The 21083-nt window shown below is 37.5% G+C and overlaps 1 protein-coding gene across 2 annotated transcripts in view; it reads right to left on the reverse strand.

The window, feature by feature from the left end:
* The window catches only part of tnfrsf19 (tumor necrosis factor receptor superfamily, member 19), a 31389-nt gene that overhangs the window by 3157 nt on the left and 7149 nt on the right, over window positions 1-21083 (reverse strand). The window contains exons 4-9 of one of the 2 annotated variants that reach the window (XR_013797140.1): window positions 17847-18025; window positions 14436-14521; window positions 6260-6421; window positions 1711-1833; window positions 1458-1560; window positions 62-358 (exon numbers count right to left, since the gene is read on the reverse strand). Coding sequence is in view for 1 of the 2 variants with exons in the window: in XM_079609391.1 (XP_079465517.1) it covers window positions 129-358; window positions 1458-1560; window positions 1711-1833; window positions 6260-6421; window positions 14436-14521; window positions 17847-18025 (883 nt within the window). In the remaining variant the exon portion in view is untranslated. The remainder of the gene's footprint in view (window positions 1-61; window positions 359-1457; window positions 1561-1710; window positions 1834-6259; window positions 6422-14435; window positions 14522-17846; window positions 18026-21083) is intronic. The other variant, XM_079609391.1, reaches the window with a different exon arrangement.

The raw sequence follows: 21083 nt of genomic DNA on the forward strand, positions 1-21083 counted from the left end.
AAAACTTCATGATTAATCTAAACGCAGCATTGATTCACAAAGAGTTTGTCCCTGTAATAACTTTTCTGTAAGTCACTTCGGACTAATCCAGACTCATATAATGCGTTTCACCCTGTCGCATCACTGACCTTCAGTTGTAGACCGCTGTTGCAGAAGAGGCCGACTGTTTGACCCAGACTCAGACTCAGCTGGACTCAGGCCTGACGTCTGCGGCTCTCGCTCCTCGTCCTCTTCACACGATGAACATGTCTCTGGCTGGAGACCGTCTGTGGTCGAACTGCTCTGAAAAAGCGGCCAGGCCTCATCAGGTGCACATCCCACATCTGTCTGGCTGGCTCCCAGAGATGGGTTCACCAGTCTGGGACAGGACAAAAAACATACCGTGTGAAAATTCATGGAGTTCAATGGAGGGATAGTTCGGCCTAAAAGGAAAATTAAGTCGTCATTTAATCAATCTGGTTTGGTGAAAAACAAAAACACAACTTGTGTGTTTTTTCCAGATGAGTGGGAGTGAACTGAGGCGCTAATTGTGTTTCATGAACACACTGCACAGAAGACCAACGGCCAAGGTCAGGATTTTCTTTAAATAATACATCAAATTTATGTTGTTTTTCACCAAACCCTATATATATATATATATATATATATATATATATTATTTATTTATTTCACAAAAAACTAAGCAAGACAATTTAACATTGATAATAATAATCTTGAACAGCAAATCAGCTCTGAAGGATCACGTGACACTGAAGACCGGAGTAATGATGCTGAAAATTCAAAAATAGAAAATATTTATTTTTAACTAAAAAATATTTCATAATATTACGGTCAAACTGTATTTTGGATCAAATAAATACTGACCCCAAACTTTTGAACGGTAGTGTATGTTGAAAACCGACCGAAGTTTGTCAGAATTGACCCTTCGCATGGAGCTTGATTGACAGGTGATCTGTCAGGAGAGTTAGTAGATTAATATGGGAGGATTTGAACCTGAAAAGCGGAGTGTACTGTCGTCTTTCCGCGGTTAAAACAACATCCCTTCTTATGTTCATTCATGTTTATTTGATGCTATAAATGAACTAGAAGCAAGAGATGATCGGTTCACGAGCAGCTTTAACTGAGGCTCTACAGCGATCTGTCAGACACATTAAAGAGCCACAAAACGGTATTTATTGTTTAAATTTCTTTGCCAAAAGTAAACGAAAAGTAAGCTGCTCTGTCCTGTCTGTCAGCGTGTTGTCAGTCTCCTCTCTGCTCCGCAAAGTATTTTTTAATGCGTGACAACATGGTGTGGTGTGAGAGCGGCGTAGCTTGTCGGACATAGCGACAGGAACTAAGGGGGGCGGGTCTTTGCGAACGGTCAATTGGAAAATGAATCTGTTGAATATGATCTTAATTTCCCAGATCTAGAGCCCAGAGCTCCTCTAACGTCATGTAAATGATAAAGAACCCACCCTTCATTGAGACTGCTCTGCGAGGGGAAGGCCCGACACTCACGGCCGCGGCTCTGGCTCCAGGTGTCCTCGCAGCACAGGGACGGGATCAGGTGCACAGGACCTGGAAAACAAGCCGCACATCTGTCTAATATCATGATGACGCTCAACATTCCCAGAACTGTGTGGGATTAATCACATGCTCATCTGGCAGATGATTACTGGCTAACTCACAGGTTTGGACTCGTCCAACAGAAAGCTGTGTGAAACTCACCGCAGGACTGTCCTGATCCGGGACGGCAGTGACAACAAGGCCGCTGGGAAAACTCCAGAACTCGCCGGTCCAGACAAGACAACTCTGAACCCACATAAGGACCTTCATGGGACCTCATCGAAACTGAGGCATCGGCACATGAAACAACAGCATAAACAGACACAGTATATAAAACTGTCGTCAAGTTTCAGAAGTTTAAAGGAACACTCCGACTTTTTGGGACTTTAGCCTATTCACCTTATCCCCCAGAGTTAGATAAGTCCATACATACCTTTCTCATCTCCGTGCGTGCTATAACAGGGTATCTGCACATTTTTTAAAGTAAAATTTAAGGCTTTTTAAGACCTTTTTAAGACCTGAAGAAATCAAAATTAATACCGTACATTAGGGGTTTGCAATATTAACAAAAATATATATCGATATTTTCAAAGTTTTGTTGATAATAATCAGATGATATTTTACTGATTTTGTACTGGTACCATGGCTGGTTTAGGCCTGTTGTTGACAGCAGACTCACAAAGATATTCATATTTAACATATTCTATCTATGCAGTGGTCAGTTCACAGTAGTGACTGAAAAAAAAAATTATTAAGGGGCAATATTTGCCACCTTAAATTGATTTCCAGGGGCATTGGAAATTATTTCTAAACGTATTTAGAGGTATGCATCACCTTTTATTTCAAATTCTAACATTCAAATTAAATTCTGTTAGAATAAGACCGTACCACTGTCAAATTAAATAATTAAATTAAAATATTTACACTTAATTTGCAATTGCATAAATAAAGCTATTCAATATTTAAACATGAAATTATTTATAATTTTAACATTTTAATTAAAGGGTACTTTAAATATGCAACTAAACCCGGCAATAGGTGGCAGTAAGTCACTGTCTTAATAAGCGAGTTGTTGGAGTTTTATTCAACCGATTTGTTCAAACGGCCGATTCATTCATGAATCAAATGATTCGTTCAAAACGCGGATTTCAGTTTTTAAAAAAAGCATCGCTGTCTGTTGTACTACAGCTTCATTATGAAATTCTCGTCGGTGAAATAAAGGGGGAAACAAACAATATTGACAATATAAAAAGTAACACACAATGTTAACTTTATTGTTAATTTAACTATTGTATAAAATAAATAGCACATTTGCAATTGTGCACAGGAAAACGGCACTCTTGCTCGTGATATTCTAATATAACAATATAATATGATATAAATATAATAAGACAAAAACTCATTTGGGGACATACCTATAACTGCACTGACACATCACGCAGTGAAAGCAAGCATGAGAGACAAACGCGATGTCAGCTCGAACTCGCGGTGCCTCGTACGTAGTTAAAACAATGGGCTTGTTTGAGATGCGCCTTGCCTCGCCTGAATTGTATGCGAGAGTAGGCGGCTGCAGTGAGGGGAGGAGTGGAAAAAGCGCAGGCAAGCCGGACAGTTCTCTCTTCTCACAGTGGATCTGACCATGGATCTGACAGCTGTGAGATCAAAGATGGATATCGCGGGATTCACGGAATTCACGCTCGTGCACAGTGTTGGTAATAAACTGGATGTAATTTAAGTTCTGTTGCTTTTATATGAAAATAAATATAATGAACAAGACACCCAAAGCACTTATTCAATCCCACTCCAAATAGGCTACGTGTTTATCAATCATTTGTTTCTTTACTACAGACGTGTTTTTATATATGGCCTATATATATATATATATATATATATATATATATATATTTTTTTTTTATATATATATATATATATAAAAATGATATAATCACATAATCCATAGAGATCGCACTGTCAGAGAGTTTGGGAATACTCACACATAATTTATACACATAAAAAACACGAAATCAGAGTTTTAAATTCAAACATTTAAAAAAAGAACAATCCATCACGGTTGTTTAAACCAATGAGCATTAAGCTGTGTCGTCAGCAAGTCGTTTCCCATCATGCTTTTGAACTGCGCAGTCGGTGGAGAGCAACTGCGCTCGACTGCAGAATCCGACACGTGTGCCTTGCGCTCGCGAGAGTTTTTTGACATACGTCGGCATGACATCAGAGCAAGGCGGACCGCACTCGAACACATTTCTAACCGGCATGCATCTCGCGGTGATCACCGGTGATCGGTTCTGCGCAGATTTTGCTCATCTCAAACAAGCCTATTGATTACAATATCATCATAGTTCATAGACAATCCTAAGCACAAAGAATGAACTTACTATTGAACTGACATTTACTCGTTCTCTTATCCTCTCCTCTCTCGCGTGCAGGAGACAGACGCAGGCTAACTGTACGTTCACACCGCCGCCGGCGAGAGCGGCAAAATTCGCTCTTGCCGCCCTGCCATCGACGCCGTGAGATTCGGGGACTCTCTGGCGCTCTGACGTAGATTTTAGAATGCGTGATTTTTTTTAAACTTTATTTAAAGGAGCCGCAAAGCAAATAAGAACTGAACATAAATCAGTATCATATTTTGTGCATACTGGCCACACGTAGGGTAAAAGTTAACCTATTAAAATCTTTTAAATGTGAAAGTAACAAAACACCATCAATTTCAGACACCTTTTTCCATTCGTCGTTCTTTTTATTAATGTCCTTGTATGTAAACAGGGACACGTCGTACAATAACGGGAAACCCGCAACAGAAATAATGAACTTTTCCTCCATTTTGCTTAGGAACTATTGTGGTCGGAACCAAAGTTTACAGGATTGTGTTCTCTGGTATCCTCTCAGGCGGAGGACTTCTACATTCAGATTGGTTGCCGCCGAACCGCGTCATAGCTTATTACCATAAAGTTGACTTGATTTCAACTCTTCTCGCCGCTCTCGCCGTCCAAGAAGATGCGCCGCGCCGCCCTCGCCGGAGCTCACCGCCGGCTCTCATTGAAAATGAATGGCTTCCGGCCACTTTGACGCTCTCGCCGCCGGCGGTGTGAACGTACAGTAATACGCTGCCGTAAATGACTCGAATTGTCACGTGAACAAGCAACTCCACAAAGATAGAATAATAAAAATAATACGTACGCTAATTAGATAGTTTTCATTTGGAAAGCATTTAGATACGTCGTCAAAGTGTCATCTAAAATTTAAGACCTTTCATAGGTAAAAATAAGACTTTTCATATGTAAAAATAAGACTTTAAGACTTTTTAAGGCCTTAAATTTTAAATATCGAATTTAAGACCTTTTAATACTTTTTAAGGATCCGCGGGGACCCTGTATAAGTCTGTTTGACGCACCCACCGCTAGCCTAGCTTAGCACAAAGACTGGATGTAAATGGTTGCAGCTAGCATACTAATCCATAAATACTGGGAACTATATTCTCTGAAGGCGAAGCACTGCTACTTGGGCGGAGTGATAACCGCAGCACCTGAGACGCGCTCTGAACGAACTCTCTGCTCCTCACCACGGCGCGTCTCATGTGCTGCGGTTATCACTCCGCCCAAGTAGCAGTGCTTCGCCTTCAGAGAATATAGTTCCCAGTATTTTTATACGGTTAAAATATGTCTGTGTCTCATGTGACTTCGTTTTTTGTACACTCTGTGACTATACAAATCACAACATGTAAATAGGAAAATGTTTGCGTTATTTTGTCACTTATTTGGATTAGTATGCTAGCTGCAACCATTTACATCCAGTCTTTGTGCTAAGCTAGGCTAGCGGTGCGTGCGTCAAACAGACTTATAGCACGCACGGAGATGAAAAAGGTATGTATGGACTTATCTAACTCTGGGGGATAAGGTGAATAGGCTAAAGTCCCAAAAAGTCGGAGTGTTCCTTTAAAGGATAACAATTAACTACTTTAAAATAAAAAAAGCATAAATCATGGTCAAATCCATGTACCACACACACTCGGTGGCTTTTATAAAATAGCAGAAACAGTGACATGATAAAAGACACCAATGTTGCACCAATTATTGATATAAATACCGCTCAAATTCTGAGGTCAGTGCGATTATTTGAAAGAAATTGATACTTTCATTCAGCGAGGATGCAGCAAAAGTGACAGTAAAGACGGTTATGTTGTCAGCTGAACTTCAAATCAATTCAGCTTTGCATCACAGGAATAAATTACATTTTAAAACATATTATTAAAAAAACTATAATAAACTAAAGCTCTGCACTTTACAATATGCACTTATACACCTATGTACTTATGCACTAATATGTACTCAACACTGTAGTGTATGAACTTTATAAGGTTATTTGATCATTCAACATTGGATTTTCAGCGTCAACACACTATGTACTATCTATGCATACTACAAAACAGTATAGTATGCGAATTGGGACGCACCTTTTTTTTTACATCAGATTTTAAGTCACTGATGTATCAACATGTTACAATAGCAGATAAATAAAAATAAAATCCTTTATAATTTAGAATGGTAACCACCGCTTACAGTAAAATGTAGCAGCACCACTGCTATCAAACGAGTACAATTGTATGGAGTGATTAGAATACTTTTCTATAGCTATCCTGTAATTACTTTACAGTTTAAAGCACATGTCTCCTGCTGAAAGCCTGATCGGTCACCTGGTTTCTTCTCCAGCAGTTGTCTCTTACAGTAGATGACACACAGGATGAAGAGGGCGAGCAGGACTGTGGCCAGCGCACTGCAGATGACCGCTGCTAGAGCCATGTCTCTGGGACTGGTCACTGGAGGCTGGAGCGGGACAAGATTCACTCGTCCCATACCTGAAAGATACACACCAGACAGGAAGTGAGGTCACTGAGCGTCTCCGGTTCCGTTTTTTCTCAATCGCTTATATTGGAGGATTTTTTTTCTTCTTTGGAACACAAAAGGAGATTTTCATGGAAGCTTGTTTCCGTCACGGAATAAAACAATTTAAAAGATAATTAGGACTTTTTATCTCACAAAGTTTTTTCTCAGAATTAAAAGATATAAACTCGCAATTACCAGAAGTCACCCAACTTATTTATTTAGTTTAAGTTTATATAACTGAAATAAGTTGAGGCACAAAAAAATATAAAAAAATAAAACTGTACTAACTCTAAAAAATAAATATATATATATATTTTTTTTTTTCAAAGCTAAAACTAATCAAAATTACAAAAGCACATAACAAAATTGCCAGAAAATTAAACTAAAATTAAATGGAAACTATAAAATTAAACTCAAAATTAAGGATGTACCCGAAGACGATACCTTATTCGGAAAGGTACGGATAATGAATAACGCTTTCAATGGAGCCCTAGGCTTAGAGGGACATGATGATGGAGAAAAAAATAAATATTTAAATGATTTTGATCTTTTTTTATTATTATTTTGCCCACATAACATTTGCAGACTCCCGCAACTTTCTCAGGGAATGCAAACGATTGCGAACGAACACAAAAGCATTGAAATATAATTTCTCCTTCCATCTCATATTTTTTCACCATGTCCCTTAAGAGGCTCCGTAGAATGTGTTATTAATTTTCCGTGCCTTTCCAAATAAGGTATTCAGCTTTTAACTATTATATTATATACATAATACTAAAATAGCATTGCCCAGAAACCTAAAGCATACTTTATTCATCCAAACGCCACTCCTTGTCATAATGTTCGTGAGTATATCGTGGCCTCAATTTGCCATGGGTTCCCACAAGAGTTTCATATAGGTTTTTATACTAGTGTTATAAAATCCATAACATCATTAAGAGACTTTCATGTTCAACTACACTTTTCCTTTTTAACACCATGATGTGACCCACTCTATTTCATCTTCCACTGAACTTGCCAAAGCCAAAAGCCCGAGCTTATGTGTGTGTGTGAGTGTGTGTCACATGTCTCCTCTCGCTGTGGCTGCGGCTGGGAATGCGCTCCAAAGAAAACGGGGTTTAAATAGCAGAAATGTCCTGGAGGTGAAGGGCACATTCCCAGCCTGCCGATAATTTTTCACCCCTCTACCCCGGGCCAGTCGGGCCTTCACTTGCCAGTCTAGCGAGCCCATTATTAAGAGGCAGATCAAGGCCATGGGCAGTCACTGCTATATGTTTGAAGTGGGTTGGGGAATGTGTAATCAGCCTGAGAAAACAGCTGCCACAGTCTGAAGGCACCACAGGATCTCTGATGTCACCGTCTGGAGAGCCTTCCCTACCCTGAAGACAACAGCCATCTGAGAAAACGCCAGGGACTATCAAGTGACTGATCTAGCCTGAAGAAGGGGTTTTACACTCACTGACACCGACTATTAAGTCATCGAGATAATTGGGGTTATCATGTTATCTGGTGTGTATATCAATGTATCCGTCACTTAGGACTTGGAAAATGGTTGTGTGGTGAGCTTTACAGTGTGTGTGTACATTCACATAAATGGTTATTTCGCTAGTAGGAGTTGATCAAGTAACAGTTGTAGTTAGCTACTACGCAAAAACGCTTCGCAATGCGCTAACAACTACTTCACGTGAAGTGCGCAGGAGACGCTGTATTCACAATAGACCGTTCATTTTCTTCAAAGGGGAATCCATTTTTAACGATAACTTATAAATGTTTAAAGACAGACCTACTGTGAGTTCAGAGGTTGTTAATCGATGGTATATGCTTTTGTTGAAACCGTCAGCCCGCATTATTTCCATTTTTTTATTTTTATTATCATGTTTACAAATGGAAATCCTAGTGAAAAAACAGCTGTACAGAAAATGCCATAGATGTATATACATAGCATTTTTAGCCCCTCTTTCTATGGGCCTCTATCACTGTAAAAAAATGTTGCTGCCTTCAATTTTTAAGTACAATCAACTTGGATGTTTAAGTCATTTCAACTTAAATTGTATTAAACGGATTTAAACAAATGAGCTGAAACTTGTAAAAATTATAAAAAGGTTGAAAATTGCTCAACTTATTCTGATGAGTTAAAGCAATGTAAAAACATATGTTGTCAAAACCATATGATTTTTTACAGTGTATACATAAACTATCTGTCATATTGGAAGAGTTAAAGCCTGTCCATGAACACTCGAGAGCAAGTTGACTGTGTGTCTGCAACCGTAGTTAGATCAATGTATGTGTATATATATATATATATATATATATATATATATATATATATATATATATACACGTATATATATCTGCAATAGACTTGATAATTTCCATAGGATTTAGTTTATCATTAACACAATACAACAAGATGAAGATATTAGCTAACACGACATATATTCAATATATTGCTTTTTTATGCCACTTTTTTTTTTAAGCAGAGGCTCTGTTATTTCTTTTGATGTATTGCATGTTCAGATATTCATACAACAAAATATTCTGGGGGCCATTCAAATTTTGTGAAAATTATAAATAAAAATGCTGCCGCTGGCTGTTAAAGTCGTTTAAACACATTTTTTAGTAATTCTTTCCTGTAATGTTTCGACTAAACAAAAGTTTGTAATGTCGTGATTAGCATTGTAGCTGGATGGTTTGGTTCAACTCCTAAACAAAGACTTCATACGGGGAAAATAAATGGGAAAAATACTTCCAGGAACCAAGGTCTCTGAAAAAGTAGGCGGGCACTAACACACTCTATTGATATTAGTAGAGACTGATGTGTGCGTGTTGCTAAGCTAACCGCACAATAGTCAAAAATACATAGCAAACATGTTTTGCACAGACTTCAAAGACTTCTACATGAAAATACAAAAACGTTGTTGTATTGTTTTTTGTTTTTGAATACATCAAAACATATAGTTAAGTACAGGCATGCCTATTGCAAATCCTAAACGGTCAGATTTTGGAACAAAGACAACAACACACGCAACAGCCTGAGGACTTCTTTATGCCGAAGTATTATTTTGCTGTAATGAAGTTAAATATGAACCAGGTCTTTGTTTAACATCTTTTCATTGGATGAACACAAGCGTTCATTATTTGCTCTACGGTAAATTAATCATTAAGTAAACATGGGCTTGGCCTTCACAGATACAAGTGCTCTTTGTGAGACAATGTCAACAGCAGTTGAGCCCTCAAAAGAAGTTTCTTTGTTGGAGATGTGAGCCTTTGTGCACTTCGTTTGAAGACATAATCAAAACTATATGAGCAGAGCTCATCATTTAGTCCTGTAGTGACAACGTCGAGCAGTATTTAGCATTGCAGCCGCTAAGGTGTTACTACAGTGTTCTGGGTGGCCGCTAGATTTGCTAAGCGGTTATTTTCTGATTCCACCAAGTCTCTATGACTGAGTTTGAATGGTGAACGTGATTTTACCAAGTACAGCATGTTTCTGGATCAACATCTTTGTTTATCCTGGATCAACATTTCAATCAACCAATCAGATTTGAGGGACAAGTTTACAGTTTATGTCAAGTTTAGGCTTACAACCAGGGTTATGTGCTTCTACATCAGTGTTATTCACCTATCATTTTAGGGAGAAGTTATCGTTTTGAACTCCTGATTTCGAAATGGAGTCATACCAGTTCATTCTTCTACGTTGTATATCTTCTATATGAAGTATATCGTCATTTTTTTGAAGTTTGCATCAAAACGGAGGAATACTTTGGGCTTTATGGAATATTTTTAACGATTTTAGGAAAAACAAGTATTTGCTAAAGTAACATCACGCATCTCCTCAACACTCGACAAGATTTGAGGAATGATTCCGGATGATTGACATGCTGAAGTTTAATACTTAGGGTTATTGGTTTGTGAAAGTCATGATGCGTTGGGCTTTGGTGCTCATATAGGTTATGCAGGTCCAACCTGCATCATAATCCCGTTTCCCAAATCAAAAAATCGCATGTGTATAAAAAGAGAAAATAGGAGACGGATATGTGAATGAGCAGAATCCCATAAAGACCCAGAACGGCATGAACTTCAGAGTTTGCTCAGAGTTGTACTTCTATCTACACTGTCACGTCTCAGTGCCAGCAAATCTGGCCCAGCTGTGTGTTGTCGTCCTTCCCTTCACCTCCCCCCAAAACCAAAGCGTTTCCCCTCTTATCAGCGGGCCGCAGCTGCAGCAAACACAGACAAAGGGCGGCCCTTGAAAAGATCTCACCTGCTGATACTATCACAGCACTGCGCTCTATGAGCCAATAGACTGCTGCCTTTGATATGTGCGGCTGTTGACTTTAGAGAATGCCACACTGAAACACACGGCCTTGAGTCCGCCACAACTGCGGGGCAGGTAACATAGAGGATCGTGTTGAGCTAGAGCCCCAAATTCCAAGCCGGTTGCTTATTAAACGCTCCATAAAAGAGCGAGGGTTATACACTTCATTAGTTGCCAAGCTTGGGGCTTTTAAGCTGGAAGGGTCAGATTTAGCTCTGTTCTAAAACCTAGAGAGTGACCCTGCGGTCTACAACACAGCCAGCAGCAGAACCAACATGGGACCACATAAGTTAAAAAAAAGTTTAAAAAAAAAGTGATTTGAGTAGAGTTTGAGCAACACAATAATCGAATAATAGCACCCTAGAACACACACTTTTTGAGTAAGATTGTCAAATTGTAAAAAAAAAAAAAAAAAAAAAATTATTTTTAATTCTTAATAATGAATCATTATCGACTCTATTGTTATAATAATAAATGTTATATATATATATATATATATATATATATATATATATATATATATATATTTATATATATATATATATATATGGAGAGAGATAGAGACAGAGACCAGTATTATATAACATTGTGTAATATACTATAATATACTTATGTATTATTATCATTAATGATAATATTAATAATTTGCCATGAATATTTTATTATAACAATTTTTAAATAATTACAACTATTACAATAACTATATATATATATATATATATATATATATATATATATATATATATATATATATACAGTATTATATACTGTATAATATACTTGTGTAAATTTAAAATTTGTATTAATACTTATTATTATAAATGATAATAATTTGCTATTAAAAATAATAACAATTTTAAAATAATTAGTATTATATAGTATTATATACTGTATAATATCCTTGTGTATTTAATATTTGTATTAAATATATGATATTATTGAATATGTATTATTAATGATAATAATAATAATTTCCAATTAATATTTTATTTTAACTATTTAAAAATAATTAGTATTATATAGTGTATAATATTGTGTATATTTAACATTTTTATTATATTATTGAATACTTATTATTAATGATAATAATAATTTGCAATTAATATTTTATTTAAACAATATAAAAATAATTTGTATTATATACTGTATAATATAGGCTACTTGTGTATTTAATATTTTTATTAAATATATTATATCATATTGAATACTTGTGTATTGTTTATTGTTGTTGTTATTATTATTGTTACTACTAGTACTACTTTTACTCTCATTTTTGACCAACACTTGAATGCAGCTCCCTAGTGTTTCACCCATTCTGATGTGTACTGTTATATTAAGTTATTATCTGCTTTTAATCACAGGATTGTCTTTTATGTCAGACTAATCAAATGAGTCCATCAGTGACAGTGACCCAAGATGAAAGCATCGCTAATTATGATCTATGGTCTGAGCCAATGTGAAGTAATAATCCCCTTCAGGTCAAAACACCAAAACCACTCGTTTTCTTTCACACTCTTCAAGCTTTCTTCGATATGTTCACTACAGAAAAGCTACGGGCTGCTTCAGAGGCTCTAAACTCGGCAGCTTTGTGATTGAATCCTAGTCCGAGTTAAATCAGAGGTGTTTCGCCAAAGCAAAAATGCCATCTTATATTACTCTCACCCACCCGGCTCTCATGTGACCCCTTCGTAAATTGGCTTCACATCAGTTCAGATGCTTAGATGGGACAGCTGTGAGGGGCTTTGCCAAATATTTAGAGCTATCCCATGACAAGAAAAGACAGCAGCAGATGAAACACATTAAAGACGCTGGAGGAACCCATAAAATGCTGGGTTTTCTTCCTTTCGCTCTCAGGATGGGCCAGGGAGACCAGAGTGTTTCTGGATTTATGGTCCTCTCTAAAGACAGACTTCCTCGCGCAGCTGCGTGTTTGCCCCGGGCCGACGTGAGGGCCATTAAAACCATCAGGCCTTTGAGTTTTCACCACCCTCTGTCAGATAATGCCAGAGGACAGGAACGCTCTGGAGTCTTTTCAGACGTTTGCACGCACGATGGGTCCGAGCCGCTTTGAGTTCCTGCTTCAGAGTCAGTTCTGGTCCTGAAGTGAAGCTAGTGCAGAGACAATCCTGATCGTAGCGCATCGTAAACAAAGGATAATATACTGTAAATAAACACCTTCTTCCAGAGTCCAGAAGGAGCATTTAATAACACTTGGCTGCAAAACTTCTCTTTTTGATATCTGCAACTTTTTCACGGATTTTCCCAATGACAACCTACAATTACATGTCAACTATTTGGCATTCAGGCACTTCGTGAAACATACAATAATTCGCAAACTCAGATTTTTTTTTTTTTTTTTTTTTTTAAGATTTAGTTTAATTTTACTATATTTTATTACATTTTTGGTCGTTATTAAATCTCAATAACCAAAAAATATTTTAATTTTCTCTATGAAGCCAAATCTGGACATTAAAAACAAAACTAAACACTAAAAAATTACCAATGTCCCGTCCCCTACTCTATAAGACTATTAAAATGAACCAAAAATCACCGTGCATAATGATTCCATAATAAACCGGAGTTTATGATATTCTTCAGGGAGGAGCTGAGCTGTATATGCCTATAGGACAGTATCTGGAGAGTGAGTGTTAGTCCTGGCTCAAACCTCCACATGCAGCAGCTGCAAACATCTGAAACCTCTGCAAGTCACACTTCATTTTATAAGGTATAAGTTCTCTCCCTGAGTAACTGCCAAAGACACAAGCTTCCGTGCGGTACAATGGCCCTCAGCGGCGGGTAAAACCAGCCCAATTACAGCCGCAGACTGCAGGAGAACAATACACTGCTTTGTGAAGCGCTGCGTGTTTAACATACCCATGTGTGTATTTGCGGAAGAGAGCCATGCAGTTTCCAACAGCTCCACAGAGAGTTGTGTTTATTACCTGCGCCTGTGTTCTGACTTGTAAAAAAGGCATTTATTTGATTGTAAAACACTGCTGTATGAATCACCAAGACTGAGTGCATCGTCATCTCGCATGCAGATTATTATTAATGCAACTGTTTGTATGACGGACCCTTTTAAAGGATTACCCTAAACAAATCTGTCACCATGTACTCACCCGGATTAGGTTTTTGATTGTTTTTGATTTCATTCTAAGTGAGTTTGATTCGCTGATAATCTTTCCCTTCGCATTAGCTCTCATTTGCATGTTTTCAAAGTATGTGATGATGTGGGACGTGGAATATAGAGCACAAGTCATGTGGGAAATGTGTGGTGCTTTTTGTCCTTTTATGAAGCTCAATGGTCACTTTAATGGTATGGAAAAGAGCGGCAAGGACATTCTGTCAAATATCTGTCAACTTAATTGCAAACTTCAACTTTTTTCATCTAGTTGCCAAGGCATTTCTCATTTTCATTTAGTTTAATTTGATGTAAAAAAAAAAAAAAAAGAAGGAAAAAAAATTAATTGATGACATAATTGATGACATAATTTTCCCTTTTGGATGAAGAAACCTTTTGAAGACATTATCATTGACATTGAAATCAAACTGTGATCTGATGCTGATGTTTTATTCCCTGAGTAAATGAATGCACTGGGCATTTCCCTCAAGGACTGAAATACCTTCAAAAACGTTTGTATTTAACATTAATTAATAAATGTGCTTACAGTGCGGTTCATATGGTGGCGGCGGGTCTCCACATGGGATGCACTCCATATCCTGAAATCCACTTAACTTCGTCTTTCTGTAAAATCTGGAAGAATAAAATGCATATTAATTTAAATAAAATAAAAAATAAATGCATTTTATTTATTCTTTTTATTACATGATTATGTTGTATTATCAATTTTGGAGTTGTAAATCAATTAGTTCCGGGTCATTTTGTTCATTAACTTTTATTTAGCAAAAATACATTATGTTGATAAAAAAAATTAAAAAAAATAAAAGTAAAGATGTTTATAATGTTACAAAAATATTTATATTTCTTTTGAACTTTATATTCATTAAAGAATCTTTAAAAAAAATTGTTTCATGATTTCCACAAAAATATGAAGCAGCACACCTGTTTTCAACATTGATGATGATAATGAGAAATGAGCAGCCAATCAGCATATCAGAATGATTTCTGAAGGATCATGTGACATTGAAGACTGGAGTAATGATGCTGAACATTCAGCCTTGATCACAGGAATAAATGTAATTTCAAAGTATATTACGAACAGTTATTTTAAATTGTAATAATATTTTTTTTAAATAAAATTTTTTGATTAAATAAATGCAGCCTTTTTGAGCATAAGACATTTCTTTAAAAAAAAAAATCTTACTGAACCGGAATCTATATCAATATTTGCTGAGAAAAGCCACCAACCGCATATAATTCAAAGACATCACATATTCATTATTGTTGCAGATTATTAAACAAGTGGATAGACAAAATGTGGCTTTAGAAGTCAAATACAATTTAAAGCAATGCAATTTACAATCGATAGACTTACAGGTTGTTTAGCTTACACAGTTCACACACTCTTGTCTGAGATATTTTTTAGTTGTTGGATTACATACACATGCATTTTGTCTTGCTGTTTTTTAATTGAATGTCTCTGGGGGAAAAAAACCTTGGATTAGGGGGCAAAAATTACTTAATTAATGACTCACCGTTGGAGGAAATCTATCCATTACAATGTGAGAAATATTCCACCATTACAGTAACAGCCCTAAGAATACATTTTTCTAAAATGATGTGGATGAAGGTAATGAAGTGAAGTGTTGCCTTCAGCATGTCTAACTGTGCCAAAGCACTTAATTATGGGTAATCAAAAGTTATTAAAAACATATCTGGTGAGAGCAGGATGCTGCTGTGGGGAAGCTAGTAACTCTTACAGTGATATGGAAAAGCAGGTCTTCATAAACCTGACATGTTTCAGCTTCTAGGGCATGTCTGGGCCCAACCGAAGGCTTGAGTTGATTTCCCTGACCTGGACTTTAAACTGAGCTTCACTTCGGGGCTGGAGGGCGAAAGTGTGTGTAACTCATGTCAGAAAAGCTGAGCCACAGCTGCATGCACATACAGTTTAGGTTTCACAATGACTGGATGCTCTCAAAAATAAAGGTTCTTTATAGAGTGTATTAATGACCGCCCACTTTTTCAGCAGTGTTGGTTCCCGAAGTATTTGTTCCATTGATTTTTCCCATAGGGATATTTTTTTGAAAAAGTCTTTGCTAAAACGTTATAAGCCGTGAACCAAACCAACCGGCTACAAGGTGAATCACAACATTACAAACTTGTATTTGAAGCAACAAAAGTATTGGAAAAAAGGTACAAGACTGCACTTGTGGAAAAGAACTACAATCCCATAAAGCACTGCAAATGACATAATGGGTTAAAAACGATGGAGAAATATAAAACTATTCATTTAAAGTTGATTAGATTTTTATATCTTTATATATATATCTTTGACTTCAAATCATTTGTATTATTAAGATGAAAAAGCTGAATAAATAAGCTTTCCATTGATGTATGGTTTGTTAGGATAGGACAATATTTGGCCAAGATAGAACTATATGAAAGTCTGAAATCTGAGGGTACAAAAAAAATCTAAACATTGAGAAAATCTTCTTTAAAGTTGTGCATTTATGTTCGCGATTGTGCTGCATTCACTCACAAAAATAAATGTTTTATACATTTACGGTAGGAAATTTGGTAAATATCTTCATGGAACATGATCTTTACTTAATATCCTAATGATTTTTGGCATAAAAGAAAAATCAATAATTTTGACCCACACAATGTATTGTTGGCTATTGCCACAGATATACCCGTGCGACATGTGACTGGTTTTGTGATCCAGGGTCACATCTTTAAGTATTTTGATAGCGTAGGGAGACTGACTTTATTACATCATTTGCGGTGCTTCATGGGAGTGAAGAGCCTTGCAGAAATCTTTTGGCACAATTTGCTCCCGCCGACTCTCTGATTGGTGGGGTTTTCCGTACAGCATCATGGGTAATGTAGTTTTTAACAATGGATTCTGCTGTTATACACAATCCTTTTTTGAATAAATGGAAAAAATGCAAAAAGATGGATTTAACAAAAGCTTATACCATTGATTAACAACATCGGACATCACAGTAAGTCTGGCTTTAATTGCTTAAATTCAGGAACACGACTGTTGCATCTATGCTTTCATGAAGAACCTTTCTGTCCTCCATTGACAGCTACGCAACTACTACTTTCCGCTTCAAAAAGTTCATAAAGAGATTGTAAAACTAATCCAAATGAATGGAGCGGTTTAATCCAAATTTCTGAAGAGAATCGATCGCTTTATATGATGAACAGATTGAATTTAGGCTTTTAACATTGATCAACTCACACATCAGATATGGTCAAGCATAGCATATTCGCTTGATGTGTAAGAATCAATGAGGTTCATTCTTGTGCGTTCGAAAGTCTTACGGTTTTGATGACATTAAAGGTGGGGTATGTGATTTGCAAAACGGCCGGCAGATTTTGAAAATACACAACTCAAATGGTCCTACCTTCTTTCCTTTGACTCCACCCATTCAAAGAACATGGACATGGAGGGGGGAGGGGGGGGGGGGGGGGGGGTGGTACGACCGATTGATTGACACACTTACTGTCCAATGATTCTAGGTGGTCTTGGAAATGATTGGCTGGAGTTTTTCGAGTCCTGCCATTTCCACAGATGATCAAATTGTGTAATTTTTATTTCAGTGCTTCTAACTCAGTGGCTGTAAGTGGGTTAGGAATAGGATTTTAAGTGATTTAGAAAAAATGGCCAAAAAAGAGAATTACATACCCCACCTTTAATGACAGATTTTTGGGTGAACTAACCATTTAAGGTCCTTTATAGAAAAAAAAAAAGGTTCTTTCGATTTTTCAAATGTTCTTCGCACTAAGGAAATGTATTTATTTTTTTACTTAGGGAACCAAAAATGATTCTTCCATGGCATCACTATGAAAACCCTGTTGGAACCTTTATTTTTAAGAGTGTATTACGGTGTTGGAAAACGCCCATCATTATTTATTTGCTATAATTGCGCTCCGATGACTGACTCACCCGGGCAGGCAGTCTCCGCAGACGGCGTTGTTCGTGGTGGAGCAGTTCCCCTTCTGGAAGCGGTTGAGTAGAGAACAGTCCAGACAGGGCTTGCATTTCTGCAGGCTGCGGTCCTCTTTGAAGCGACTGGCTCTGCAGGGCACACACTGGGCATCCTCCCCATAGCCAAAGCCACATTCCTGTGAGGATTAACGGAAGATATCTCACTGCCGAGGAAGGGAAGGGCGAAGGAGAGCCGCGCTAAAGAAAAGCGCCAAAGTGGACTAACAAGAGTGTGTGTGTGTGTGTGTGTGTGTGTGTGTGTGTGTGATCCCCCAGCTGAACAAAGGCCAAGCTTCTTTTGAGAGAGTCTATCTTACACAGGCAATAATCTCCCTGACTCTCACGGGATCAATGGACAGCCTTCTGCTCCGGGCCCCCGAAGGGCTCCGCATTTGAATCAGAAAGGCCCACGGGGACGCCCATTGTTGGTTTATTGGGAGTTTATTGCAGAGGTTTTGTCAGGCCTGTCTTCGGCTAAAGTGTGTCTGAGAAATATTGATATTGAGAGGTTTTGGTATGTGGAACGCAGAAAAAGAAAGCCCTTTAAAATAAAAGATTTACAAAGCACAAAGATTTTTGTAATAATGCAAACACATGCACAATAAAGTGTTTCTAACCACAGAATCAGGAATGCACACACATTTTTCAATTTTTTTTATTTATTAAAATGTAATATTAAATTGTTTTATTCAAATGTTAATTTTTTTTATAATTTGTATGTATTATAAATACATTTTATATTATAAATATTTGATAATTTATATCAACTTAAAAACAACAACAAATGATATATACTACCATTCAAAAGTTTGGGGTCATGCTTCATGTTCTTTAAACACATTATAATTGCATATTATTTTTGGAGTGAAATATAACCCAGACATGTTCTTGACAGGTTTGATGAGATTCACCCAGAAAAGCGATCTGTTTTACGCAAATCCGAATCGCGAAGGAAACTTGAGGAGAGGTCTCGATGTCAAGTTGTGTGGTCGTGGAGAATTCTCAGCGTTCTTGAATTATACGAGACAACACCCTTTGCATTGTTCCCTAAATACAGGCCTATTTTATTTCAATAAAAGATCTAAAACTGTGCAGTTCGTGTAATAAAGCCAATTTTACTGTAGGCCTAACTCATGCCGGCCTAAGAAAACACAACAAAGAGACCAAAGAGAAAGTGTCTACATGAACAGAATGAGCAAGCTTGCCATTTTAGCCGAATGAATGAGCAATATAACAATGGAACAAAATACAGTTGCCTTTAGCTTAGCAACTAGTAACTAAACACCAGAATTTTGCACACAAAAGAGAAAAAATTTAGTTGGGAAGATGTTCTAATGGGTTGGGTTGGGAACGGTCTTTCCTTGAACGGTGACGAACAACATTTGTTTGTACAACATGTTGGACTTTGACGTTTTGCCACATTGAGTTTGACATTAAGAAGTGAAATGTAAGCAAACGTGTTTTTTTCAGGCTCCAGGATCTAAACTGAAATCTTAAGCGCCGCTTAATTAGCATTACTCAGAAGAGTCTCCCCCCCCCCCCACTTCAATAAACAACGCCAGAGTCTTTTCAAAACTCTACTGACAGTAATCAATCTGGAATACGCTTGTTTGTTTTTAATCCTTTCCACATTGATATAATTCTTGGGAATCTTGCAGGGATATATTCAGCTTTTACTGAGCCAGATTTCTCAAACCATAATTGAAGCAGAGCTGCATGGAATTCAAATGATGTCTTATGCAGCGATCCAACCCAACAGACATCATCCATCAAGCCATTAATCAATGGAACCAACCAGCAATATGACACTAATTTAAAACACACAGTTTTCCTTTGCGCTTTTAAGTAGTTCTGACTAAAAAATCTTGTGTCCTTTTATAAAACGGTTAGTTCCAATCCTTGGTTCTGATTGGTCAATAGGTGTTTTATTCACGATAAAACACGGCTATGACCGCTTCACCCAACGGTTCTATGCATCACTACACAACACCCCTAGCAACAACTCTTAGCAATGTAAACATGATCTCATCATAGACTGTAAAAAAATATGGACGTAGTGTCCGTGACGTCACCCGTAGGTTTCTGAAGAGCATTTTTGAAGCCTAAAGTGAGCGGAGCCGGCCGTCGCCATCTTGGCCTCGCGTCACCGCTCGTCACTCCCGGATAACAGAATATGGGCAAAGAGGCGGAGCTGAGGAGCCTGGCTATCTGAAACCACACCCACCTAGCTGGACGTTATGGAGTTAGCTCCATGGTTAGCTCCCTATGGTTAGCTCAGGCTTGGGAGCTAATGCTATATGCTACTCACAGTACCAAGTCTGAGAGTGCACAGGGACTCAGTCCATTTTAAATTCTGATTTTGGCCGCATCTCAAATGGGTCAAAACATAGATATATTATCTATGAAGTTCAAGTAAATGCGCTAGAAATCCACGCTTATTCAAGGATGTGCATTTATTGCATGAACGGAGAAAGCACCGAGACCTGCTGCAGGATTTCATCTGACGGTACATAAGCATGTTATATTATAATGAAAATGATCCCATAATTTACTCAGTCTCAAGCCATTCTAGCTGTATATGACTTTCTTCTTTCAGTCAAACAAAAAAATAAACATGGCTCTTCCAAGCTTTGTAATGAGAGTGAATGGTACCCTAGATTGTAAAGCTAAAAAAAATCTCATCCATCCAACAAAAATGTTACCAGAAGCTAATGCATATAGGTTATAAAGTTTTCAATTTGGATATTTTTCTTACAAAAACGCATCGCTTCAGAATTGTGTTTGGCTGAAAGCAAGTCATATGCTATACCCCTAGGATGGCTTGAGGGTGAGTAAATAATGGGATCATTTCCATTTTGGGGTGAACAAACCTTTTAAGACTTTTTAAATCAGCACAACTACTTTCCAACAAACACACCTCCTCTGACAATCACGTTCCTACCAGTCGCATTCCAGCAGAGGAGCGTAATACCAAGAAAAGTGAGAGGACCTTTGTGGTTTGATATCACCCTGCACTATTGTTTTTTTTTCCCAGCTGCCCCTTCCCTAGTCAGGTCGCTGTTATTCCACCACACTGAGCTGGATTAGAGAAGAGGCTCATATATCATTAACGTGGAGATCGGCTTCAAACAGGGGCCTTCTTTCTACACCGCGATCCAGTTTCCCAGCTCCGGCACACATGGATTACTGGCCTGC

Source organism: Phoxinus phoxinus (assembly GCF_949152265.1).
Source record: "Phoxinus phoxinus genome assembly, chromosome: 4".
Lineage (NCBI taxonomy): Eukaryota > Metazoa > Chordata > Actinopteri > Cypriniformes > Leuciscidae > Phoxinus > Phoxinus phoxinus.